This window comes from Pristis pectinata, chromosome 3 (assembly GCF_009764475.1).
Source record: "Pristis pectinata isolate sPriPec2 chromosome 3, sPriPec2.1.pri, whole genome shotgun sequence".
Classification (NCBI taxonomy): domain Eukaryota; kingdom Metazoa; phylum Chordata; class Chondrichthyes; order Rhinopristiformes; family Pristidae; genus Pristis; species Pristis pectinata.
In genome coordinates, this window is record NC_067407.1 from 42,774,165 (window position 1) to 42,801,950 (window position 27,786).

General features: G+C 39.0%; 2 protein-coding genes across 9 annotated transcripts in view; one reads left to right on the forward strand and one right to left on the reverse strand.

Moving 5' to 3' along the window:
• scyl3 (SCY1-like, kinase-like 3) overlaps window positions 1–10,737 on the reverse strand; it is a 33,810-nt gene extending 23,073 nt beyond the window's left edge. For 5 of the 6 annotated variants that reach the window (XR_007955963.1, XM_052011183.1, XM_052011182.1 and 2 more), the window contains exon 1: window positions 10,483–10,713. Coding sequence is in view for 5 of the 6 variants with exons in the window: in XM_052011183.1 (XP_051867143.1) it covers window positions 10,483–10,647 (165 nt within the window). In the remaining variant the exon portion in view is untranslated. Of the gene's footprint in view, window positions 1–10,482 lie in introns of all 6 variants that reach the window. The other variant, XM_052011186.1, reaches the window with a different exon arrangement.
• Window positions 10,738–14,094: 3,357 nt separating this feature from the next.
• The window catches only part of LOC127568112 (5'-AMP-activated protein kinase subunit beta-2-like), a 39,295-nt gene continuing 25,603 nt past the window's right edge, over window positions 14,095–27,786 (forward strand). Inside the window, exons 1-2 of one of the 3 annotated variants that reach the window (XM_052011436.1) lie at window positions 14,095–14,428; window positions 23,528–23,757. In XM_052011436.1, coding sequence (XP_051867396.1) covers window positions 23,593–23,757 — 165 coding nt within the window. In that variant the 5' untranslated portion in view covers window positions 14,095–14,428; window positions 23,528–23,592. Of the gene's footprint in view, window positions 14,491–23,527; window positions 23,758–27,786 lie in introns of all 3 variants that reach the window. The other 2 variants (XM_052011437.1, XM_052011438.1) reach the window with 2 other exon arrangements.

Genomic DNA, 27,786 nt, shown 5'->3' on the forward strand with positions numbered 1-27,786 from the left:
AAATTCTAACACAGAGTAGACACAGGAGAAATAGAGATTAAAAACCTCAGCCATTTCTAAATCTTTTCTATCCATGTGTCTGCCCAACCGTCTTTTAAAAATTATTGTACCTCCTTGTAAATCTTTTCGGCATTCTTTCCAATTTAATAACTTCTTTCCTATAGCAGTGCGACCAAAACTGAACACAATACTCCAGGTGCAGCCTCACCAGCATCTTGTACAACTGCAACATAACCTCCCAACTTCTACAGTCAATGTCCTGACTGATGAAGGCAAACATGCCAAAAGCCTTCTTCACCACTCCATCTAACTGTGACTCCATTTTTAGGGAATCATGTACCGGAACCCCAAGGTCCATGTTCTACAACACTCACCAGGGCCCTACTGTTTACTGTCAAAGTCCCACCTTGATTTGACTTTCCAAAATGCAACACTTGAGGGATGGCAAATGAATTATACTCCATTTGCCATTCCTCAGCCCACTTACCAACTGATCAAGACCCCACTGTAATTTTTGGTCACCTTTCTTGCTGTCAATGGTACCATCTATTTAAGTGTCATTTACAAACTTACTAACCATGCCTTTTACAATCTCATCCAAATCATTGATTTCGATAACAAATAACAATAGGCCTAGCACTAACCCGAGGCACACCACTAATCACGGGCCTCCAGTCTGAGAAACAACCTTCTACCATCACCCTCTGTTTCCTACCATCAAGCCAATTGTGTACCCAATGAGCCAGCTCCCCTTGGATTCCATGCAATCTAACCTTCCAGAGCAGCCTACCACGTGGAACCTTATCAAAGCCCTTACTGAAGTCCATATAGACCACATCTACTCCCCTGCCCTCATAAACCTTCTTGGTTACTTCATCAGAAAACTGGATCAAGTTCATAAGACATGATCTCCCATGCACAAAGCTGACTACCCCTAATTAACCCTTGTGTTTCCAGATGCATGTACATCTTATCCCTCAGAATCCTCTCCAGTAACTTACCTATGACAAACGTTAAGCTTACTGGTCTATAGTCCCCAGATTTTTCTTTTCCGCACTTCTGACATAAAGGCACAACATGCACTACCCTCCGGTCTTCTGGCACCTCACCTGTGGCTAACGATGATGCAAATATCTCAGCCAGGGCTCCTGCAATTTCTTCTCTAGCCTCCCACGGTGTTCTTGGATATACTTGGTCAGGTCCCAGAAATTTGTCTACCGTCATATATTTTAAGACATCTTGCACCTCTTCTATTGTAATGCATATTATCCCCAAGACATCCCCATTAACTTCCCCTCATTCCAAAGTCTTCATGTTTTTACCATGAAGAAAGACAGAGGAGATATATTCATTGAGGACCTTGACCATCTCCTGCAGATCTACACATAGGTGAAGTACTGCTTGGCCAAAACATTGCTGGTGGTCACGAAGAGAGATTGCTATTTGGAAAAGAGAAATAAGTTCACGAAAAGTAAGAAAACCCATGACTTTTTCAAAGTATTGTTGTGATGCTTTAATCAAAACAGCCTAGACAGTCCCCTCCTCTGAAGGTGAAGCAACTGCATGATGATAAAGGAATTAGGATGTAGAAAACAAGATAAAAGAAAGATATGTTGCTATATGATCAGAACCAAATGAAGGAAATGATCATCTGTTCAACCAGCAGTATTAAACATTACAAAACTATTACTGCAAACCCCAGCTCTCTTATCACTGATTGACCAATTTTAACTGCTCAGCTCAGGGGAAGGTTGATAGAAGCCAACGTGGCAGTCACCCCAAGCACAGCGTGTTGGTTACAGCATCATCCTTAATGGTGTTTTTACAAGCCAGTCCTTTAAAATAAATAGACACAGTTGAAACAACTCAAGATGGAGTTGACCTAACTTTTGTATACCACTTTTCATTAGCCCAAGATACCTCAAAAGGAGGATAAGCCTGCTGGTCGTTAATGGAGTAACAGCTACACACTGAAGCTCCTATTTATCTTACCTTCTCAACCTGGTTTGAACCTCTTTCTCCAATTGCAATTTTACTTCACCATGGCTACAAGGGGTGCCAAAGGTATTAAAACTGCTAAGGAAGACGACCTTCCTGCATCTCTGGAATCTATTTTACAATTGCTTCAAAAACATACGGACGATTCTTCCAAGAAATTTGAACAATTTCAAAGGCAACCAGCAGATTAATTCTAAGTTGGATTCTTTCCAAGAAACTTTACATGATCATGACGAACGGATTAAACAGCATGAAGCATCTCTCTCAGTTCTGGATGAGAAAAATCGATGACTTGGAAAAGCTTTGTGAAAAGCAATCTAAATTTATTGGAAAGCTAAAGCAGAAGATTATTGACTTAGAAAACAGGAACAGAAGAAACAAAATTAGAATTCTCGGTCTCAGAGAGCTTGTGGAAGGCAATTAACCTACTGAGTTCTTTGCAAACCTTCTGGTTGAATTGTTCCCTTCTATTTTAAAAGCTGCACCTAAGATTGATAGAGCACACAGGTCACCGGTGAACAAATTTCTTATGGAAGGCAAATCCAGGTCAGTCATTATCTCGCTGCGTGACTTTCAAATCAAAGACCTTTTAATTTGTGAATCCCGCCGAAGAGGAATGATTAACTACCAAGATTACAAGATTAGAATTGTTGAAGATTTCTCACCCAAAGTTATGAATGAACGTGTGAAATTTAAAAAGGTCATGTCGGAGCTTTTTAACCAAGGTTACAAGCCTTTGCTTCGCTACCCTGCAAAGCTAAGAATTATTCTGAAAAATGGCTCACATAAGTGGTTTACCTCCCCTGCAGACGCTCAAGCTTTTCTGGAATCTGAGGATTGATAGTCTCCGTAATTTTCTTCATAAACATCTACTTTTTTTTCCCGATAGCCCTTTACTAATACTTTGAATGTTTATGTACTTTGATTTTTGATCCTTTTTTTGACACGTTATTTTACATATATTCTTTTGAGGTTTTTTTTTACTAATAAACTAACAAAGATACTTGTTACTCCATGATTTTGAAACCGTGAGTTTTTCTTTCAAGTTACTGCTTAGACTGGGTTGAAATTTACCAACCTTGAGAAATTGGTAACAGGATTATTTGGGTTATACTGTCTTTAGGTAAAAATGCCAGCTTCCTATTGGTTGGCTGCTTTCTCTCTTTGGGTGGGGGGAGGGGGGAATCGGGTTCTTTCTTTGGAAGCTGTTTTAGGCTTTTAGCCAAGTCTGTTGCTTAGTTACCTTATTGGAAAATTCAGTGTCTTATTTGAATCTACATTCTAATATGGCTTGTATATTACCTTGTTTATTACTTACATTTAAACAACATTAAAATGGATCGAGTGATTAATTTAATGAGTTTTAATGTTAAAGGAGTAAACCATCCTGTAAAGTGAAACAAGATTTTTGCTTACATTAAAAAGCTCAAAGCCTCAATTATTTTTTTTACAAGAAACTCATACACGCAATTGTGATACTTTACATTTTTTCAGTCAATGGAGAGGGATACAATATCATTCCTCTTTCCGAGCTAAATCGGGGGGGGGTTCAACCTTTATAGACAATACCATTTCATTTGCTCAACATAAGGTAATAACGGACACTAACAGTCATTTTGTTCTAATATCAGGGAAGTTAGATAATAGACTAGTGGTATTTGTCAATATTTATGCTCCAAATACAGACGATCCAGGATTTTTTGAACGAGTTTTTGCACTTTTGCCAGATTTCAATATTTACTCTTTGGTTCTAGGAGGAGATTTTAATTGTTGGTTAGATTCAAGGTTAGATAGGTCATCTACTAAACCAGCAGCTCTTAATAAATCAGCTTTATTTCTTCAATTTTTTTTAATGAAAACTGGCGTTACTGATGTCTGGCATTTTCTACATCCAGAAGACAGGGAATATTCATTTTTTTCTCATGTTCATCACACATATTCCAGGATTGATTATTTTTTTTTATTGACAGTCAAATGATTTCATCAATCAGATCCTGTGAATATAAAGAGATTGCTCTTTCAGACCATGCTCCTGTATTTTTATCTTTAAATCTCCCCGGACTCCCTCAAACAAACAGATCCTGGTGTTTTAATTTAATTTTGCTATCTGATAAAGACTTCTTAAAATTTTTGGAGAAACAAATCACTTTCTTTTTTAAAGAGAATACCCAGGAGAGACTTCTAGTCTTATTATATGGAATGCTTTTAAAGCCTTTATTAGAAGACAAATTATTTCTTACGTGGCAAGCATTAAGAAAAAAGCTAACACAGAGAGGATTGATTTAGCCAATCAATTAAAACTTCTAGACCAAAAATATGCCTTGGATCCAGATCCCACTTTATATAAAAGGCGTGTTGAAATTAAAACCAAATTAGATCTCCTTTTAACATATCCAATTGAGAATCAACTCTTAAAAGATAAAACTCAATTTTATATCCATGGAGATAAAACAGGTAAATTACTGGCTAATCAATTAAAAACCGCTATAGCTAGACAGCAAATTAAAGTTCGCAAAGCCAGTGGAGAAAGGACAACGGATCATTTAGAAATAAATGATACTTCTGGAAAATTTTATTCCAAACTTTATAGTTCTGATTCTCCTAAAGATGATACTGTAATGAACAACTTTTTTGACCAATTAAGTATCCCTACACTCTCTGCTGATAACCGAAAACAATTGGATAAATTTATTACTCATGAGGAAATCGCCGAGGTTATATGGTCAATGCACTCTGGAAAGACTCCGGGTCCTGATGGATTTCCAGGAGAATTCTATAAGGCTTTCTCCTCACCACTTATACCTTATTTAAGTTCTGTTTTTTCGGATTCTTTTAAATTGGGAAGGTTACAACAAACCTTTTATGAAGCCTCCATTTCACTTATTCTTAAAAAGAATAAAAACCCAACAGAATGTTCTTCAATACAGACCAATTTCTTTACTGAATGTTGATGTTAAAATTTTATCTAAAGTCTTGGCTCGTAGATTAGAAAATATTTTACAATTATATCCGATGATCAGACGGGGTTTATCAAAAACAGTTATTCCCATTTTAATATTCATCGTTTATTGAATATTATTCATTCTCCTTCTAAGGAAATATCAGAATGTGTGATTCCTCTAGATACCAAGAAGGCCTTTCACCAGGTCGAATGGAGTTACCTACTTAAAACCTTAGAGAAATTCAACTTTGGGCCTGATTTTATTCAATGGATTAAATTACTTTATTTACCTCCTTCTGCCCGTGTTCTTACTGACTTTCAACTTTCTGAACCTTTTAAACTTCAACACGGAACCAGACAGGGATGTCCTTTGAGCCCTTTGCTATTTGACCTGGTCCTAGAACCTTTAGCTATTGCTTTTCGAGAATCTACAGAGATTCCCGCATCTTTAGGAGAGATACTACCCACTAAGTTTCGCTCTATGCTGATGATTTACTGCTCTTCATTTCCAATGTTGAGACTTCGTTACCTTCTATGCTTTCTTTACTTTCCCGTTTTAGCCAATTTTCAGGATATAAACTGAATTTACACAAGAGCGAACTTCTCCCTTTGAACAATCTGATTCCATTCAATATTAACCTTCCTTTTAAAATTGTAAGAAATCATTTTACCTATTTGGGTGTAACTATTACTGAAAATTATAAACATTTATTTAAAGAGAACTTTCTTGCTTTACTGAATTATGTGAAAAAGGTCTTACCAAATTGGTCACCCCTCTCTATATCGCTGATTGGCCGCATTAATTCTATTAAAATGAATATTTTACCTAAATTTATGTATTTATTTCAGGCTTTACCTGTTTTTATTCCTAAATCTTTTTTTTATTCTCTTGACTCAATTATATCTTCTTACATATGGAAAAATAAACATCCTAGATTAAATAAAGTTCATTTTCAGAAAGCTAAAAACAATGGAGGCTTTGCTTTACCCAACTTTAGGTTTTATTACTGGGCAGTCAATATATGAAATCTTACTTTTTGGTTACATTATATTAATCATGAGGCCTGTCCAGTATGGGTTTCTTTGGAAGATAATTCTGTTAAAATTTTTTCTATTATTTCTTTGCTTGACTCTTCACTTCCTTTATCAATAAATAAATAAACTGATAATTTGGTGGTTAAACATGCTTTGAGGATTTGGTTACAATTTAGAAAATATTATAGTTTATTGAGATTTTCTTCGTCTAGTCCCATTTTTGCTAATTTTTTTTTAAACCTTCTATGACTGATATAGTTTTTAAAGAATGGGATAGACTGGGTATTACTTGTTTTCAGGATCTGTTTGTTGGAGGAAATTTCTTAACGTTTGAACAATTGTCAACTAAATATCATTTGCCAAAAATTCATTTTTTTCGATATTTGCAAATTAGAGATTTTCTCCAATCTCTAGTACGTACTTTCCCTATAAGTCCTGATAAGAACTTACTGGATGTAATTTTTCAATGTGAAGCCTTTTTATGATGCTTCAATATCTAAGATTTATGGTAGGTTATCAGGAACAAATAGGTCCCTTTAGACAAAATTAAAAACGCTTGGGAACATGATCTGCAGATTTCAATTTCTGAGGAAACTTGGAATCAAATGTTTAAACTGGTTAATACTTCATCATTATGTGCATGTCACTCTTTCCTTCAATTTAAAGTGGTCCATAGAGTTCATCTGTCCAAAGACAAGTTATCGCGTTTCTATTCGGATATAGCTCCTTATTGTGACAAATGCAATAATGGAGAGGCTTCTTTAATTCATATGTTTTGGTCATGTCAGAGTCTGGAAAAATACTGGATAGAGGTATTTCAAACCTTTTCTGTACTTTTTAAAATAAATTTTAAGCCAAATCCTTTAACAGCATTATTCAGGATTGTTGGAGAAAAAGATATAATTCTGGAGACTTCCAACTTACACACATTGGCCTTCATTTCTCTTATTGCCAGGAGGGCTGCATTGCTTAAATGGAAGGAAACTACTCCCCCCACTCATGCTCAATGGTTACGGGATGTTATGTCATATTTAAATTTAGAGAAGATCTGTTGTTTTATTTCTGGATCTATTCTGAACTTTCAAACATTATGGGGACCTTTTTTGAACTACTTTCAAAACCACTGATTTGGTGCTCATAGCACAGATATTGGCCAATACTACTATGTCTTTATGATGCTACTAAACAGCTTCAGTTTTGGTAGTGGGATTAGATTTTTTTTAATAATAAAATTATTCCAACTTATCAATACTAATTAGTTATCATTTTTGTTTATTAATATGAAGCATTGTGATTTCTAGTGTGATTCAATAAATTTATTTTGTAACATTTTATTTTTTTTTCCTTTGTTTCATGCATTTTGTACTTTTTATTTGGAATTAATAAAAATATTTAAAAAGAAGAAGATACCTCAAAAGGATTTTGTCTTCAAAAACCACTTTTGGTGTGTCATCCAGGAAACAAGAGACATAAACGTATATTTATTTGGATGGCTAAAAATATTGAGTGGTGCGCCAAGTGATCAGTGCTGGGGCCTCAACTTTTTACAATGTATATAAATGACTTGGATAAGATCAGAACCAGATTTATTATCACCGACTTATGACGTGAAATTTGTTGATTTGTGGCAGCTGTACAGTGCAAAGTCACAAAATCACTATAAATTACAAAAATAAATAAATAGTGCAAAAGGAATAACGAGACAGCATTCATATATTCATGGACCATTCAGAAGTCTGAAAGCAGAGGGGAAGAAACTGTTCCTGAATCATTAAGTGTGGATCTGCAGGCTCCTGTACCTCCTCCCCAATGGTAGTAATAAGAAGAGGGCATGTTACGGATGGTGACAGTCCTTAGCAATGGATACTGCCTTCTTGAGGCACCACCTCTTAACGAGGAGGTGCTTCAAATGGTGGGGAAGGTTGTGCCCGTGATGGAGCTGGCTGAATCTATAACCCTCTGCAGCCTCTTGCGATCCTGTGCATTGGTACCTCCATACCAGGCTGTGATGCAACCAGTCAGAACGTTCTCCACCATACATCTATAGAAATTTGTAAAAGTCTTTGGTGACATACCAAATCTCCTCAAACTCCTAAAGAAGTAGAGCCACTGGCAATGCCTTCTTTGTGATTGCATCAATGTGCTGGGCCCAGGATAGATCCTCTCAGATGTTGCCAAAGGTATGATTGCTTTGCTGAGGCTCAAAAGATAGGTGGGAGAGCAAGTTGTGAAGAGATGCAAAACCCTTCAGTAGAACTGGTCCAAAACATCAAACTGTTTTTTCACTTGATAATGAATTTACACACAGCTTAAACAATCACCATCTCTTTTTATTTACAGATTTGCAATACTTTATATTTAAAAATAGGTTTTCATTAAACTGGATATTCAAATCTGATGTTTTAAAAAGGAAAGATATTGAGCATTCTACATATTTCAAATGGAAGAAATACACCCAGAGTATATTAGCAGATTATTCAAATTTAAACAAATAACTCAACACCATAGATGCTTAAACAAATGTACAGATTGTCTATTCAATTTATCAAAATGTCTACAGTTAGAAGAAACACAAGGGAATTAATTGCTTTCAAAATTTTCATAGATTCAATCAGATGATATGGAAGGTTCCTGGCCATAGAAATCAAAATCTAAAAATTACACCCCATTGGGTAGCATCAACATCATTTTCAAAACCTGCTCCCCGTCAAATAATTGCCAAGTTCAATGCTATGCAAGGAAATTATTAATGGCTTGATCAATTTCTAGGTTAAGTTTTCTGAAGAATTGTTTACAGTTTCACTGTACAGGGAAATGCTTCAGTAAATTATAGAGCTTCCCTTGAAAGAATTATATATTTTTGCTAAATTAGCAATAGGATACACTGGAAGGCAAATCTTCATTGACATGATTCTTCAAACTCAATTTTTCCTAACTGAGCTAGCTTTGCAGTTCAAACAAAATCTATCCTAGATAAAGTGTTTTGTTATTGTAAGTAACCCATTTCCCATGTGACTTTGGGGAAGAAACAAAATAATATATCACAAATTTACATCTCTACTTCAGGAATAGTGCCGACAAGCAGGTTATTCCACTATGCTGGTGACTGAAATTCTGGCAGCCTGCCAATCTCAGTGAAGGGTGACACAAAATTAACAAGGACTACTTCCTGTTTATATTGCAAGTCAGACCTTCCTCTCCATACTTAGGGAAAAGGATATAAAACTGCAGTGAACTGCTCCCGCTAAATGGCAAAGTTGCATTATGTTACCTCTGGAGTTAACTAATCCAATGCACTCCAACCTAGCCTCCTTGGATCTACCATCCATGAACTCAAACTCATCTGAAACTCTGCGGTCATACCACACCAAGTCCCACTCTATGTTCATTGGTTCACCATTGAAGTAACAATTAATTCTCAGGTCTTCAACCTTAAACTTTAACTCTTCTCTTTCCACAGATGTTAACTGTTCAAGAAGTTCTGAAAACACTCAGCAGTTTCCATTTTAGATTTCTAGCATCTACAGTCTTTTTTGGATTTTCCATTTATAATTCTTATTTTCAAGCTTGATCTTCCCCCACCCTCAATTTTCTCAAGCCCCACATTTCTTCAAGGTAAATGCATTCCTTCAATTCAAGCTTCAGTCATGATTTTAGTCTTGCTTTGGCAGGCATACCTTCAGCTATGAAGGCTCCAACTTTAGCAAATGTGTCATTAAAGTTCTTCACTATTCTCTTATGAAGACACACAACAATCTGAACTACAGCATAACCTCAGCCATTGGGTATCCACAGAGAATGGCAGCAGGGATGCCAAATGCATGAGAAATACTCAAACAAAAAACATTACTGTACACCACAAACTAGTATTCTATGCATAAATATTTAAATAAATTGCCAAACTATGTCATCTCCTCACCCTTTTAAATAACAAAGTTTTACACTACAATTTTATATTTTAAGGCTTAAAGTATTAACAAAATAGATCAAATGAATGACTGTTACTCATCACCACGTGAAGTGTCAAATCTTCAAACAGGATGCTAATCAACCGACAACGGCACTGTCCTTATGTATAAATGCAAATAAACTAAAAACAGAACCCAGAGCGCCAAATGCAAATTCACATTTTTGAAAAAAAATGAAATTGCAGAATAGTCTCAAATGTTTGCCGGTTCCATGAGAATTCCAGATAAATGAGTAGGTTCTTATGGCTTGGCACTAGTTTTTTTTCCACAATATTGAAACAGCAGGAGACAGGTTGCTAAATTTAAAAAGTTATACAAATGCATGTTGTTATAAGTAGGATGTTGAGGAGATCTATCCAGTACTACTAGTTACATCGATAACTGGTATGGTATTTCATCACAACTCGTGGCTACAATAACCAACCTTCATTTGGTAAGCGCGACATGTGTTGGCTTCATGTGATCAAACTTCTAACAAGAGCTGAGAATCCCAGCGATCCCGCCTCGCCTTCCATTGCCCCAAGCCTTGGCTGTGCTCACCTTGGCGGCCTTGTTGACGGCGTCCTCGTTGCCCCGCTGATACACGAACACGGATGCCAGCTGCTCTTCGTCCAGCGTCGCCCGGTACACGCTGAGACCACCGGGCAAAGTCAGCGGCGGCCCTTCCAGGCGGCAGCTCCTCGCCGCACTGCTCTCCGCTCCCATGGCCGTCTGGCCGGAGAGGCAGGCACCCGAGTCCGGGATGAAGATGTCAGTCTCCCCCCCCCCCGATCCCTTCTCTACCCTGGACACAAAACAACTGATCGCCAACGTCCGGCTAACCCGGAAACACACGCAACACTCCGACAACCAATCACAGTGCCGCTGAGAGGCATGCGGGGGATGGACGAAGATTGCGGGTCAAGCCCTCCCCGCTGAAGAGCTGCGAGTGAGCTGGGAAATGGCCAGTGCAAGAGGCAAAGGCCGACTTCCATCTCTCCCTCAAAGCACCAAGGTCCAAAACCCATTGTTTGGTCTCTCACAAAGGACCGGGATCCAAAACTTAATGTGCCTCTTCATAGGGTCATAGAGATACAGCATCGTGGAAACAGGCCCTTCGGCCCACCGACCATTTACAATAATCCCGTTTTTCATTCTCCCCACATTCCTGTTCACTCCCTCCAGATTTTACCTTTCTGGTTCCGGTTGCATGTCATTTCAATTCCCTTCGCCATTCCCACATTGATCTGTCAGTCCTCAGCCTTCTCCAACGCCACATTGAAGCCAAACACAAACTGGAAAAACAGCGCCTTATATTCCGCCGAGTAGCTAAAGCCCACTGGCATGAACACTGAATTTTCCAATTTCAGGTGACCCACTCCCACCAGTCGATCCAGGTTGTCCCTTTGTTCACCTTTTCCATCCCTCCCCGCGTGGTTGCATTTACCCTTCATCCCTCCCTTAGCTGGTTCCACCTATCACCTACCAGCCTGTGTCTTTACCCTTTCCTCTCCCATTCCCCACCCAAGTCCATCTGCTCATCATCCCTCCACCCCTCAACTGGTTCCAACTATCACCTTTCCAGCCTTTGTCTCACTTCTCCCTCTCATTTTTATAAATTGGCTATCTTCCCTCTACATTCTCAGTCCTGATGCAGAGTTTCAACCTCAAAATTGACTGTCCCTTTATCTCTACAGATGCTGCTTGACTGCTGAGTTCTTCCAGTAGTTTATCTTTTGCACCTTTCTTATCTGTTACTTTCTTAGTCATCGTACAGAATGGAAACAGGTCCTTCTCCCCACCAACCATTTACACTAATGTTCTCCCCACATTTCCATCAACTCCCTTCAGAATCTACCACCTAAACACTAGGGGCAATGTACAATGGCCAACTAACCTTACTGACTTGCATGTCTTTGGTATGTGAGAGGAAATCAGAGCACCTGGAGGAAACCCATGTGGTCACAGGGATACGACACAGGTGGCACTGGAGGTCTCAGGATTGAACTTGGGTGGCTGAAGCTGTGAGACAGCAGCTCTACCAGTTGCACCACTGTACTAGAAGTGGAAACATTGTGTATGCATATTCAATCACTGTCTTTCAAAAGAATAAGAGAATAATTTGTAGTAATTGGCTGATACAATTGTGAACAGTTTAAATAATAAGAAAAAAGTGAAGATTTTCAATAATTGGGAATGTCCAAAAGGACAGTTTCAATCAGTAAGGATGTGGGGGAATAAAGAACATTCAGCTGGTGCATTTGCAATTTAGAGAAAGAAAGGTAAATAGATCTGTAACTTAAAAGCAATAAAATAATATCAACGAAAAGTGAAAGGTAGAGAAAAAATACTGTGATTACTCAGTTAAGTGCCAACAGTCCAGTTGTACACCTATATTGTGTTGGACCTGGTTCTAATTGTCAGTAATTGCTTCTTGGAGGTTAGCTTGACAAAGTAGTTTTGCACTTCTGCTCATAGTATTAGTAATACTCCAGGCATTTATTTTTCAGAACAAGTCAGAGACATCCTAAATTTACAAAGATAATAAGATATTCCATATTTGGAATAAAAGTAACAGTAATAATCCTACATAATTCAGCATAATTACAAAAACTCTGGTGGGAATGTCTAATCACAATGTGGGAATTTCACATAGAATTATAAAATTTAAGGCACAAGAATTTAAAAAATGTTTTAAATCATCCTGAAATGCATTTCTGTTCCTCTATTTTTCAGAAGTCTAGGACCTTGAGAATACTCCTTTTCTTAATTCCCTATGTGAAATTTTGCAAGGATCAGTTAGTAAGTTAAAATATTTCTATGTTAATTTTAGGCATAGTTCTAGCCATGGCTATAATGAAAAGTTTAATAACTATGCTCATGTACAGTTGACAGATAAATTAATCAAAAAAAATTTTAAAAACAAATCTTGGTCAAAACACTTCATATCAGTTGTAGTAACTATCTCCTGGCTGTATCAGTATTTAATTCTTGGATAGTTTTTCTAAATGTTAATTTTAACAATTAATTTTATAATTTTAATATATGGACTTCTTTGAAACCAGAAGTAATGTCAATAAATATCAGGCCATACTTCTGATTTTCATATTTTAATTGGCAAAGCATATTAACCCAAAGACAGTACATGTAATATGACACAAAATAAAATTCAATGACTCAGCATCATTGTGGTTGTTGTTGTTGCATAGAAAGGTCATGCTTGCATCATTCACACTTGCTACCAATGCAAATAAATCTTTAAAAATGAAAAAGGAAAGTAATCTGAGTATGTATGTGGGACAGAGGTAAATATTTACTAGCTACATTTATCTGGATTCTTCAATTTCAGCATTAGTCTTAAGGAGTCAGGCAGGTTACAAATAACTAAATGTTGCACCTGTACTCCAGATAATATATAATGCATAGGCAATGTCACAGAGGATAAATTAGTCTCACAATAGTTATTAAATAGAGGCTTATTTACAGGGATAGCTCCTCTACATTAAGATTATTTTCTAACTGTGTGATGTTATATAAAAACTACTTGTTAGAAAGTAGATTGGATGCTCTCTTTAGATTTTGAGCCTGAAAAGGGCGACAAGTAAATGAAATGAATGCTGCCTTTTATAATGAACATTAGGATAAGGGTAAGTATATTTACTTAATTTCCACCCACCGTGTTATTGACGTGCTGAACCTCTAGAGTTTTATTTTGTATTTCTAAGTAACATCAAAAGCTCTATCTTACAAAAGCTAAATACTGCTGCGTTTGGAACCCCGTACTAAAAGCAGTAAAAGCTGGAAATGCTGCACAGGTGGAGCAAAAACCAAAGTTAATATTTCAGTTCAGTAATACTTCGTCAGAAGTTAGGGATGAATCGAGATGCACAGAACGTTGGAGGGAGAAGAACAAGAGGTGTGTAACAGGGTGGAAGGCGGGAAGGATTAAATGTCGAAACGGATGATGGTGCAACCTAAAAAGGGTGGTAGTGGAACAAAGAACAGAAGATGTGTCAAAAGGAAGTGTAAACTGGAAATAGGAATTTGCATTTCGAATGTACAATACTGGGAATTCGAAGTGAAAACAAAATGTTGGAAATATTCAACAGATCTTCTGTTGAAAGGACACATTAACTTTTTTTTCTCTCTCGACAGACGCTGCCCGACCTACTCAGTATTCCGGCTGTTTTGTTTTTGTTTTAAATTCCAAGCACCACAGTATTTCCCTTGCACACAGAAACAGAACTGACCAGCAACCCATCTCTCAGGATCTGTATCAGAGTTGGTTGGTGCTGAGTCTGCAGGTGGCTGTTCTCCGCGGGTTTGCTCAGACTCGGGGTGTCATCGCAAGGTCTGCGTGACCGGAGGGCGGGGACGAGCCGCCGCCAGGGCGCGCGCACGCTCCAGCAAGCCGGCACCGGGCGCGCGTACGCGCGATGCGGAGCGTTTACGTTTGGGGGGTGTGAAGCAGTATGTGACAAGCAACAGGTCAGCCACCAGACTGCAGGTAACATCACCTATCACCGGTAAAATGCAAGTCAGAGACCCTGCGTGTAACTTGGTATCACTGTGCGTGTGTGTCATTTCTATTTTGATCTAAAATGGGGGTGGGTGGCGGTGGTGACTGTTGGACCTAAATTTAGTCGTGGCTTTGGGGAGGCCTCGCTTCGGGGTTGTTAACATTTTAACTGTAGTGTCGAGCCGGTGGTGTTGAACTTGCATGGGGAGCCAGGCTGTTATCAGTTCAGCTGCACCTGACGCTGGCGCTCATTTTCCGTTTAATTGCAATTAACGTGCATGGTTTTGTACCAAAAAGTTGTTCACGTATTTGGTCAATTTTAACTATGGAATTATAATGATATGAACTTTTATAGTAGCTTGTGATCTGTCTTAATATTGTTGACGCATTAGGAAATGACTCAAATCTTCCTACGACCTGGATCCCCTTTATTCAAATAAGCATGAGAAAACAAAGCATATATTTCAAATAACAAAATATCGGAAATACTCAGCACGTCAGGCAGCTTTTACGAAAGGAGGAACAGTAAACGTTTCAGGTCAATGACCTTTAATCAGAACTGGGAAAAGCAGGAAAATAGTGAGCGTAAAATTGCGGAGAAAGGGGGAGGGGCACACATCACAAGGACAGATTGCTACTGGGAGAAATTGAATATTGCAAGTGGTAGTGGTTGCTGGCTGAATGAGTGTAGTAAAGATGTGTCTGGTGGAGATATAAATAAAAGATAAATTATATCTAAATTTCCAGAGGAGAAAGGATTTAAAAAAACACGTGAACTAGATGGGTAGGACATATGTGCAGAACTTTGTAGGAGAATTCCACATAAAGTAACTGAGTTGCAGTTAGATACTTATTCCAAAATGTCTTCTCTAATTCAGTGGTCATTTGTGGCAATTCAATGATTTACAATAGATACAAGCTTTGAATTTCCTTGAAGTGCCTCTCTGCTAAATCTGCACTAATCTTTGAACAGGTATCCAAGCTCAAACTTCCTTAGTGAAGACAATTCCCAACCAATCATTGATGCCTTGAACAATGTGAAGTACCTTGCTGATTACCAATTTTTTAGACCCTGTTAAGCCATTACACATGTTCCATCCCTCCTTCAATAATGAGAAAACCATAATCTATAACTGTGTAGTCCTCGAGCCCTTTAGCAACTGCCAAACAGTCTGAAAGATTGTTTCTGATGTTAGCAAATGACTATTAAAAATACAATCATTTTTAAATTAAAACAAAACTACAACTTTTATAATCTCCCATGCAGCTCTTTTCTGTTTATTGAAATGAATTGAATCACTGAACCTGCAGCAGGTTCAACAGCCAGATTCAGCTAAAACATCTCTCAAACACACCATGTCCAGTATCAGTGTGCAGTTGAAGTGACAGTGGTGGTCATTTTCAGACTTCTGCACAAACGTTTGCAAATGCAGGAGACCTGAACTTCAATGTACTTGCATAGGTAAAAGCTGTGTGGAATTGTTGGCTTTTTTGCTGTAATTTTGGTGCATTATGTTTAATTATGCTTGCAAGAAAATCTACAAACTCTGATAGTAACCAAAATTATATTATTACTCAAATAGAATGTGCTAACTGGTTCCTTGAACAATAAGAAAGTTAATATTATACATGCATACTGTTGATATCCCATACTGGATGAGTCTTCATTTCCTACTGTTAAAATTGGGAAGACTCAAGCCGCCTCAATTATCAGCTCTTCCAAAATGCAAGTGCCCAAGGCCAATCACAAAACAAACTCATGACCTCTGGTTGCCTGCCCTTGCTGACTTCTAAAAGTGACAAGTACCCAAAGCTCTAATTTGAAATTCAGAGCCTCCAGCTTACTTCTTGCGTGGCCTTGTCATTTTCTTTTAGTTGCTTTGTTGCCTCCTTCCAGCACTTTTCTCCCCATCCCAACAATGAAGGAATTTAGTTGAGTCCAGTTCTAATCTTGCATGTCTTTGAATGGACCCTGAAACCTGTTCTTTCCAGTATGGAAATGATGGAATGCACTTGCCATCATGTAACATTTGATGTCCTAGCTACTCTAACAGCACAAGGAGAAGTGGAAGTACATGTCTGAAAGCTGCAGTGGAGGCCTGAATGTTTCATATATAAGCTCAATTTAATGGCCTGTAAGTACAGGCTGTAGTCATGTTTGTTCTGAATACCATGCTCAAAGCACTCCAGCAGGTTGCAACAAATCACTAGGATTGGTGAAGCATTACCCAGGGAAAAGTGATTCCACTATTACCTTTAATCCCACAATGGCTGCTTCATTATAGCCTTGTTAATGCTGTTACCTGGTCCAGACTGCTGCTGCTTATAACGAGAATGTGCAGTCCAAGCTGCTTGAGTTTGTTCTTCAGGGCATTTGCAGCCTCAGAAAGGCTGTTTTATTCTGGACAACGTGAAGCAACTTCAGTGTAGTGGAGCTGCAGTCATTTAGGCAAGTGAAAATTAATCAGTCACATTTGTGAAATACTTTGCGGAATGAGACATTGAGTCACGTGCCATTGCGTACCCAGCTTCTGACCTGGTTTTCAAGCCATGCTAAATTTTGGTTCAGATGTCTTTAGTCAATGGAAAACTCCAGGATGTGAATGTGAGAGATCCGTTGTTGCTAATGTCATTGGGAATCAAGGGAAATTAGGAGGACTTGCTCTTGGTTAGTGCATGTCACTTAATGGAGTGAATGTTACATGTGACATCAGTCCAGCTCTGAATGTTGCTCAGGTCTGCATGCTGCCATGGTTTTACTTGTAACCTGTGCCCTGGCAATTCGGTCTACTTGCTGGAACTAAGGGGAAAAATAATTGAATCATTAAGTAAAGCTAGAGAGCATCTTATTGATAGCTCCTCCTCCTCTTTCTGTGGTTCAGATAATGACAAGAACTGTGGTCCTGTGCAGTGAGCCACCATGGGAAGAAATCTCTGCAGCAAGTGCTTTTGGAACAGACCATAGTGCTTTACTACTGAATCGCACAGCATGTTAACTGGCGTAATTAGCATAATTAACATGAGGAAATGAAACATGTAAGATATTTTTTCAGATTAATATAATGATTTCCATGAGTGCAGAATAATAAAACAGTAATGTATCCAAGTTTGCTGCTGATATGAAGCAAGACTGGAAAAGTGAGCTGGCAGAAGATGTTTCATTATCTTCCCACTCAATCCCAAGAAAACTAGAAGATAACTGGTAACATAAGCACATGAACAGACATACTTTATATATAAAAGAAGTTGCATTATTGAAAGCCACATTTCTTATATGGATAGTAGCTTTATCTATAGAAGCAACCTTTTTAAATTTCTGTAAAAATAACCCAAAGCAGCTGGTAGCATGCTGCATTTCTTAAAGCAGAGTCAACTAATATTGCATCCCTCCTTCAATAATGAGAAAACCATAATCTATAGCTGCAGTTGTGCCCTTTATCAGATACTTGGGTAATGGACTGTTTCTCTATATCTGGACATATGCCTGTTCCTTCCATATTGGATGCCTTCCTCAATCATTACCTCATCATCTGGCATGTGAAGCATGTCTAGACAACATTGTCTTCTGCCATGTCTGTTGTCAGTCTGAAGTGGGTTTCATTCTCACTATCTCTATTTCTTAGTTGTGGCATATATTTGGCACCTTTGTTGCAAGTGTGTGCTTGTTTTCTTTTGGCTGTCTCCATTTGTTCATTTGCACTTCAAACTTCCTTGTTTTGTGAATAACATCTGGATATTCATCTGTGAGTTGCATGGCTAATGTGATTATTTACATTGAAGCAATCTTTATGATCCTGTTGTGAACTTTTTACAGTGATAAAATGCCCATCATAACTGTCTAGATCCTAAGGGTTTTCCACCTTCAGAGAGCATATCCCAACAGGCTTCAGTGTACTCAGTATTCTGATGAAGGTTCCTGGACTTAAAGTGTTAACTGCTTCTCTTTCCAGAGATGTTGCCTGACTTGCTGAATATTAACAGCATTTTGTTTTTATTTCAGATTTCCAGCATCTTTCTGTGTCAGTTTTTATTCAGTGGAGTCTCATTGTATTGGTTTATTATTGTCACTTGTACCAGGGTACAATGAAAAACTTGTCTTGCATACCGATCGTACAGGTCAATTCATTGCACAGTGCAGTTACATTGCGTTAGTACAGAGTGCATTGATGTAGTACAGGTAAAAACAATAACAGTACAGAGTAAATTGTCACAGCTACAGAGAGAGTGCAGTGCAATAAGGTGCAAGGTCACAAAAAGGTAGATTGTGAAGTTATAGTCCATCTCATTGTATAAGGGAACCATTCAATAGTCTTATCACAGTGGGGTAGAATCTGTCCTTAAGTCTGGTGGTACGTACCCTCAGGCTCCTGTATCTTCTACCCAATGGAAGAGGAGAGAAGAGAGAATGTCCTGGGTGAGTGGGGTCTTTGATTATGCTGGCTGCTTTGCCAAGACAACGAAAGGTAAAGACAGAGGCCAAGGAGAGGAGACTGGTGTCCGTGATGCGCTAGGCTGTGTCCACAACTCTCTGCAGCTTCTTGTGGTCTTGGGCAGAGCAGTTGCCATACCAAGCTGTGATACATCCATTAGATAGGATGCTTTCTGTGGTGCATCGGTAAAAGTTGGTGAGAGTCAAAGGGGACGAACCAAATTTCTTTAGCCTCCTGAGGAAGTAGAGGCGCTGGTGAGCTTTCTTTGCCTTGGCATCTACGTGCTTTGACCAGGACAGGCTGTTGGTGATGTTCACTCCCAGGAACTTGAAGCTGTGTACCCTCTCAACCTCAGCACCATTGATGTAAACAGGAGCATGTGTACCGACCCCCTTTCCTGAAGTCAATGACCAGCTCATTTGCTTTGCTGACATTGAGGGCAAGGTTGTTGTCATGACACCATTCCACTAAGCTCTCTATCTCCTTCCTGTACTCCGCCTCATTGCCTACAACGGTGGTATCATCTGCAAACTTGTAGATGGAGTTAGAGCAGAATCTGGCCACACAGTCATGACTGTATAGGGAGTAGAGTAGAGGGCTGAGGACACAGCCTTGTGGGGCACCAGTGTTGAGAATAATTGTGTCAGAGTTATTGCTGCCTATCCTCACTGATTGCGGTCTGTTTGTTAGAAAGTCAAGAATCCAGTTACAGAGGGAGGTGTTGAGTCCTAGGTCTTGGAGTTTGGTGACAAGCTTGCTTGGGATTATTATATTGAAGGCAGAGCTGTAGTCAATAAACAAAAATCTAACGTAGGTGTCTTTACTGTCCAGATGCTCCAGAGCTGAATGTAGGGCCAGGGAGATGGCATCTGCTCCCTGCTGGATATGACATCAGTAGTACATCAGCAGGACATAACATGTTAATTTTAACTGCACCACCTGAAGGTTTACTTAAGGAGGACATATTGCTTCTGAGTCATCGAAATGTCAGTAAATGCTCTTTCACTAACATCTTGGCCTAGATATGTCTACTGAGTGTTCCTTCCAGTGAATTGACCTCATTCAGCATCAGGCATATTGTATTCAATCAATACTCTGAATCTAGCCCTACCTTCATTCCTGCATGGCTCATCTAGTCCACTCCAAGAACTCTCTATGTCCTCATCGTCTTGCGGTATTTTAGAAATGATTTTCCAATTCACATTGTGCCCATTTTTTCCTGTATTCAGGGCATTTCTTTTCCAGCCACTCATGTACTTTGCTGATTGACTTGCACTCCATTCTGTATACTTCCTTCTGTTGGCCATCGAATGTTTCCAGTTTGCTTTTAGATAAGATATCTTTATTAGTCGCATGAACATCGAAACACGCAGTGAAATGCATCTTCTTGTGTAGAGTGTTCTGGGGGTAGCCCACAAGTGTCGCCATGCTTCTGGCGCCAACATAGCATGCCCACAACTTCCTAACCTGTACGTCTTTGGAATGTGGGAGGAAACCGGAGCACCTGGAGGAAACCCAGGCAGTCACGGGGAGAATGTACAAACTCCTTACAGACAGTGGTGGGAATTGAACCTGGGTCGCTGGCGCTGTAATAGTGTTACGCTAACTGCTACGCCACTGTGCCTGCTCTTTGCACATCTGTGCACTTTAGTAACTCTGTTTTGCATGATACCTGTTCCCTCAAGCTGGATTACCTGCATTCCTCAAATAATCTGATCTCTGATGAATAAATCCTTCAAATCAGCAAAATTATAATTATCTCCTAACAACGTGAGCTCCTTTAAGAAAATGTCAAAGGATTCCCCTGCTCTCAACCATGTCCAAAGAACCACTAAAGCTGAGCAGCTTTATTTTTAGGTGTGCTTGTATTACATCTAATGAATTCTTCAGGGTCTCATTTGAGTGCTTTATAGTATAGTGCAATTCTCTCCCTTTTTTTGATCAATTAGATGCAATAACATCTCTATTTTCATCTGGTTTGGTTTATCTGCCATGACTAGCACAATATAGAGTGTAAATTCTTCCCTCCATCGTGTCTATTTAGACTGGTTAGTTGAATGGAAATGCAGTTGTTTGAGCAGCTTTATTTGTTCCATCATTTAAAATCTCAGTTGAATCACACAGTTCCCTCTCTTTTGGCACATGGCCACATGCTATCTCATTTGGATGGGATTAAGCCCGATGTTCAGTATTCCAGTTGTCGCGAAGCAAAAGAATCACTCCTGCAAAGTCTGGTCTTGGGTCAAACAGCATACTTTTGTTCTTTTGTTTTTTATTTTTTATGCAGAAGGAAGAAGGGACTGATCACCTTATTGGTGCAGTCCACAAACCCCCTCTGATTATACAAAGCATAGCATTTTTATACACATTTTGGATTTGAGGTACAACAATTCCCCCGATTATACAAAGGTTCAGTTTTATTTCTTAATCAATCTGAAACTGATCATGCGTCTTCTAGCTCTTTATGTGACGTACCCTGGAGACCCCTGGCTCTGGTCAATGTTTGATCATAACAAGACATTTCCTTTGATTCATATAATCAATACTTGATTGTTAACCATTCTCTTCAGAGGCCATTTGTACTTAACAGGCCTGTTATTCCTGGCCATTTCTGGTGACCATCTACATTTACAGATCTGTCACCTAAGATGCATTTCTTCAGTGATTATTTGTCTTTGGAATATGGCCTTTTGATCCCTTTATTTTCTTCATATGGCTACTTATCTCATGAAAGACCGATTATCTCTTTCCCACATTCTTTTAGGCATCTTTGATCCTGAAAACACATGTTACTCTGAGAAAACATGGGGCACAAATGAAAACTTGGCTGACATATTAGGAGTCAATTGCATGCAGTAAGTGTCCTAGTGCTAACTCAAGTCCTTTATTGGCATGGAATAGCTACAAAGAGGATGATAACAGTGTGACACTTGGCAAAATAAGATTATCTTTAAGATAAACAGTCCATTGAAATATTTTTTTTGGCTAAACTTTCTAGATTAGCCATACAAGCCATGTCAAATTTTTACCTTGCTATATATTTTTGTATTAAAATATACATGTTAATCTTAGCACTGTAACAGATCAGGCAAAATTTCATTGTTTCATTACCAGCAATTCTGACTATCTCAGTATCTTGTCATTCACTTGCTAAAATACTACAAAGAAGTACTCTATTAAAGAACTTGCATTGTGCAAAGTAGCATTCTCTACACTGATAGACAACCTCTAAAAGCTTCTGCACTAAAATAATGGATCGACAACACTAAGAGCAGTTGGTGACATACTATGATGTTACAGGAGGAGGATGCAAAGAAGCATTAAGCAGATATAGGCACTTAAGTATGTGGGCAAGACAATGGTAGATGAAACATAACATGGGAAATGTGAAATAATCCAAATAGTATGAAGATTGAAAAGGTAGATTTTTTTTTTGAAAGGTGAGATTGAGAAATGTAGCTGTGGAGTAGGATTTGGGTGTCCTAGACCGGAGTCCTGGAGATGGGGTCTGCTCGCCAAAGGAAGATATAAATATCTAGAGGAGGTGTAATTCACCGGATTGTTTCCTGGGATGAGAGGTGTCCTATGAGGAGCTATTAAAAGGAATGGACCTATATTCTCTGGAGTTTGAAAGAATAGGAGGTGATTCATTGAAACGTGTTGCTTAGAGGACTTAACAATGCAGAACCTGAGAGCCTGATTTCCACTGGCTAGAAGTATGGTTATCATCTTGGGTAAAGAGTTAATCATTTGGGCCAAGATGAGATGATGTGAAAGGCTACATGTATTCTGTTTTGTATTATCTTTTAAGTATCAGTTTGCTGAAAGGTCACATTCAGACTACTGGGTTAATTGCAACAGGAAGGAAGTCTTAGTTATTTCCTGTTGCATGACAATTAACTAATCCTTCAACTGTTGTTTTTAAGAATAAAATCTGAACCTCTACCACTCAATTTTTTACAGTTTTTATGTGTTAGAAATGTCTTGTGATGCTCAAGCACCTGGAGGAGAAAAAATGTCAAAGTATTTAGGCTTCATGAACAATGAATTATTTTGCAAATATATAGTGGAATTGGAACTCCAAACTTTAGGAATCCTTTTTATCAGGTTGCAGATATTTAAAACTTGCCTAATCAGTTTAGACCCAACTACTTGTGACTAGGCACCATTTAGAATGGCTATTTTTAACTATTTAATGCCATATGGATTCATTTCCATTACAAATGTGCAACATTAACAGTCAGGAAAATTCCAAATATCTGTCCCATACAGTTATGTTGTGTAAAGCATCATGATGAGATATACCTGTTGGCCATTAGCAGATAGGTAATCTCCTTGCAGAGGAAAAACACTTCACAGAATTTGTACAGTTCAATTCCACTACAAGGTACATTTACACACTAATTCAACATTGGAGAAGCCTAAATGCTTACACAATTTTTTCTCCTTCGGCTGTCTGTATATTGCAAAACATTTCTACCGTTTCAAAACCCAAAGCCTATACATGGAACAAGAAATAAAGTCTGGATCAAAATGGAAAATACTACTTTCACTAGATAGACCTTTTTCTATAGTTTGGGTATTTGGTGTTGTTCATTGGCAAGGTAGACTGATTTCCTATTTAAAAAACCAGCTTTTTTTTATTTGTTTTATCCAGACAGGAACATGCTTGTGGAGCTGTTACTATAACAAAGGAGCAATAGCATCAATACCATTAACACAATGGGGAACACCAGCAGTGATCGCATGGGAGCAGATCGCCATGGAGGCCACAAGTCTCAGCGTCCTGATACCATGGGAATTTCTCAGTCAAAGGAGAATGAACGTCATAAGATTATGGTGGATAGCTCGGATGATCCCAATATCTTTCATACACAAGATTCAAAGGTGCAGTATGAATCTGTGCTGCTTGTTTCTAGCTTAACATTTATTCAATTTCAGAACAAATTGTTTGCTAACTGTTCTACTGGTAGTGGTGGTTTCTGAATGAACTGCTCTGTATCACCAAGATTCAGATTGTGACTCAACTATCTTTAGAGACCCCCAACAATGAAACTTCAGTGGTAACACTCTCTTTAAAAGTCATAGAATTGCACCCAGCTTCAAAAACTCAAAATATTTGACTACCCCTTCTGCAATCTAAGCATGGAAGGCTATTCTCATGTTAGAACAAGGGACTGGCCCACATTGATCTTGGCACTTCAGCACCCATGTCATCCTGATACTTACACTTGCATGGATGCCGAATAGAGCACAATGTTCATTTGACATCACTTGCACAGAATTCTTCTGCATCTCCAAGACATGTGAGAATACCACAATAACTGGAGAAATGAGGCCTACGTCATTCCTCTGCCTTACCTGACTTGATGATGGAAAGTCGAAGGCATCCATTTCTCTGTGGCAGTCCCACTTATACCTTTATGTCCTTACCAATCACGTCTCTGTGCTATCCCATCTGCATGTCTCCCAATTAACTGACATACCTGATCTCCCCCTCCATTCTGCCAGTCACCAGCCTATCTCTCCCCCATCCCCTTGAACGATTCTTCTCAGAACCACCCAACCTCAACCACCCCCCCGCCCCCCCCCCCCCCACAAATTACCCTCAAAACCATCATAATCCTCAAATTAGTTCCTCTACATTGCCACATTAGAGGGAAGTTATGGAAGAAATTGAATGTAATGGAATTTTTAAGGGCCAATCCAAGGGTTGCTGTAGGCCAATCCTGATCCAAGCTAATGTTTTGGTGCCATCTGCCCTCTTCAGGGAACAGAAAAGGTCCCATGACGCCTGCCCCTATACCTCCTCCCTCACCACCATTCAGGGCCCTAGACATTCCTTCCAGGTGAGGTAGCACTTCACCGTGAATCTGAGGGTGTCATTTACTGCATCTGGTGCTCCCGGTGTGGCCTCCTTTGCATCAGTGAGACCCGACGCAGATTGGGTGAACGCTTCGTCGAACACCTTCAATCCGTCTGCTGCAACAGCCACAATCTCCTGGTGGCCAACCAGTTCAATTCCACATCCCACTCCCAGACTGACATGTTGATCCACAGCCTCCTCTACTGCCACTTTGAGGCCAGACACAGGTTGGAGGAGCAACACCTCATATTCTGCCTTGGTAGTCTCCAACCTAACGGCATCCACATCGATTTTTCTAACTTCCCGTAACCCCTCCCCTCTGTTTTCCCCCTTTTCACCCCCCCCCACCTTTGTTAAAACTCATTCCTGTGGTCCCCCTCACCCTTTCTCTTTCCCCTCCCCCACCCTCACAACCTGCCCATCACCTTCCTCAGGTTCCCTTCCCTTTATTTCATGGTCCACTGTCTTTTATCAGATTCCTTCTTCTCTAGCCCTTTGCCTCTTCCACCTATCACCTTCCAGCTTCTCACATCATTCCCTTTCATCTCCCTTCCTCCACCACCCACCTACTTTCCCTCTTCTCACCTGGACTCACCTATCACCTGCCACTTTGTGCTCCTCCGCGCTCTCCCTACTTTTTTTATTTTGGCTTCTGCCCTCTTCCTTTCCAGTCCTGATGAAGGGCCTCGACCTGAAACGTCAACTGTTCATTTCCCTCCAGAGATGCTTCCTGACCTGCTGAATTCCTCCAGCATTTTGTGTGTGTTGCTCCGATTACAGCATCTGCAGAATATCTCATTCCCATGGCATTTTTGGGTTTTTTTGCAGAATTTTCTCCTGGTATATTTGACAATTATTTATCCTTTATCCATAAGCAGTAAAACAGATTGTTGTTTATGGGACTTTACTACATGCAAAATCTATGCTTGTTTTTTCTGTGTTACAAACTTCAGAAGTGTTTATTTGAGATGTCTTCAGGTTATCCATAGCAATGCCTCCAGTTAAGACACACTTCAGTGTTGTCAAGGATGTGGTAGAATCCTGTCAAATTTTTTTTTCTTGCATTCTATAAAGAAACATAAATTTGCATTTTTATGTTCCAATGATGACCTTTTGAAACGTGCCATTTTGATTTGATGCCATGTGGAGTGCAATAGAATTCAATATAGTATAAAACTTAATTGGCAGATATCTCTTGATTTCCAGTAGACCATTGCGACAGTCTGTAAACCTGTTAATCGTAGGAATATCAGAATCAAGAAATGAGTTAGATCAGGAAAAATAGGAAAAAAAAGGAAAGATAGAGGGCATTTTGATTAGGAAAGGGTTTGATTTGGAGAAGTTTTGGGGGCATACATACATATAAGATGCCCACTAATAAATTCAAAATGGAATTCAAGAAAAATCTCTTTACCCGGACAGTAATTAAAATGTGGAATACAAAAAAATGTTGAACTACCACGAGGATTAGTTGAGATGAGTAGCATGGAAGCGTTTCATGGGACATTACATTAAAACATGAGGGAGAAAGGAACAGAAGAATATGTTGACAGCATTAGATGAGGTGGGTAAGAATTTGTGTGAACCATAAATACTGACCAGACCAACTGGGAAGTAGCCCTTTTCAGTGCTGCTTATTATCTGGAAGTACTTCGGTTTGACTGAAAAAGTGATTTTTTTTTCCCCCATCTATCTTTCTCAAAATGTAAATTTCTAAATGATAAGACTGTGTGTACACATCTAGCAATTGCCTAGAAAAGAGAGTTGAAATTAGGAACCAAACAGTGTAAATTTGGACCTGTGTGGTTGGAATCCAAAATTCACCTCAGCTGAGATTAGATTAACATGTGAAGAAGAAAAATATTGAAGGAGACAAGGCAAGGATAATAAGATGTAAATGCTATAATTAGCTCTGCTGCAGGATGTTGTAAGGAATGTTTGGAGGGGAAAATAGACTAGCCTTCTCTGTCAGAATTTACAATTGTGGTTGAGGAAGGCAGATAGGCAGGGGTGGTGGGGCTAGACTGTGTGTGTATGTGTGAACTGTCTGTGCTGTAGAATGCTCTGCCTGCAGGATATGTCAGCAAATTTTATCATTTTCTTTGGATTGTATGGGTTTATGTCACCTACTAAAACAATTGGAAAATCTTCCCTCTTGAGTGAAATCAAGGTTCATTTTGATTGCTGATATTCCATCCTGACTTTCGAAAAACACAATTCAAAGCAATATATACAATGTAGAAATTCTACTCTTAAAACCGTTTGCTATTCTCAGAGGACTTGATGGGGTAGATGGTGTCTGAGGCTCCAGAACCAAGCAGTCGAAGTGCCAAAATAAGCAGTAGGCCATGTAAGGACTGAAATGAGGAGAAATTTCTTCACTCAGAGGATGGTGAATCTTTGGAATTCTCTATCCTGGAGGGAATGAAGGTTCAACCATTGATCACATTCAAAAATGAGATCAATAGATTTCTGGATATTAGAGGAATCAGAAGATATAGAGAAAGAGAAGGGAAACAATAGAAAATCAGCTGTGATCTTATTGAATTGGTAGGACAGGCTTGAGGGGCTAGATAGGCTATTCCTGCTCCTTAAGTTGTTGTGTTCTTGCTACTTGGTTCCATATCCCTTGGAGTTTAGAAGAAAAGTAAGGCCCTTGGATCTTGTATAGGATGGATGTGGAAAGCAAGGTTCCTCCTGTGGGAAAATCTGGAATCTAGGGTTCACGGTTTAAAAATAGGAATTGCCCAGTTAAGACAGAGGTGAGGCAACATTTTTTTTTCTGTCAAATGGTTGTGAGTCTTTGGTATCCTTTTTCAAATTATGGTGGAAGCAGAGTCTCTTGAGATGGTGGTAGATTTGTATTTGATAAGCAAGAGGATGCAAGGTTACCAGGGAGATAGGAATGTGGAGTTGAGGTTATGGTTGAATCAGATTTATTATCACTGATTTATCATATGAAATGCATTGTTTTGTGGCAGCAGTATGGTGCAAGACATAAAAATCTATGTTACAAAAATAAATAAATAGTGCACAAAAGTAAATAGTCA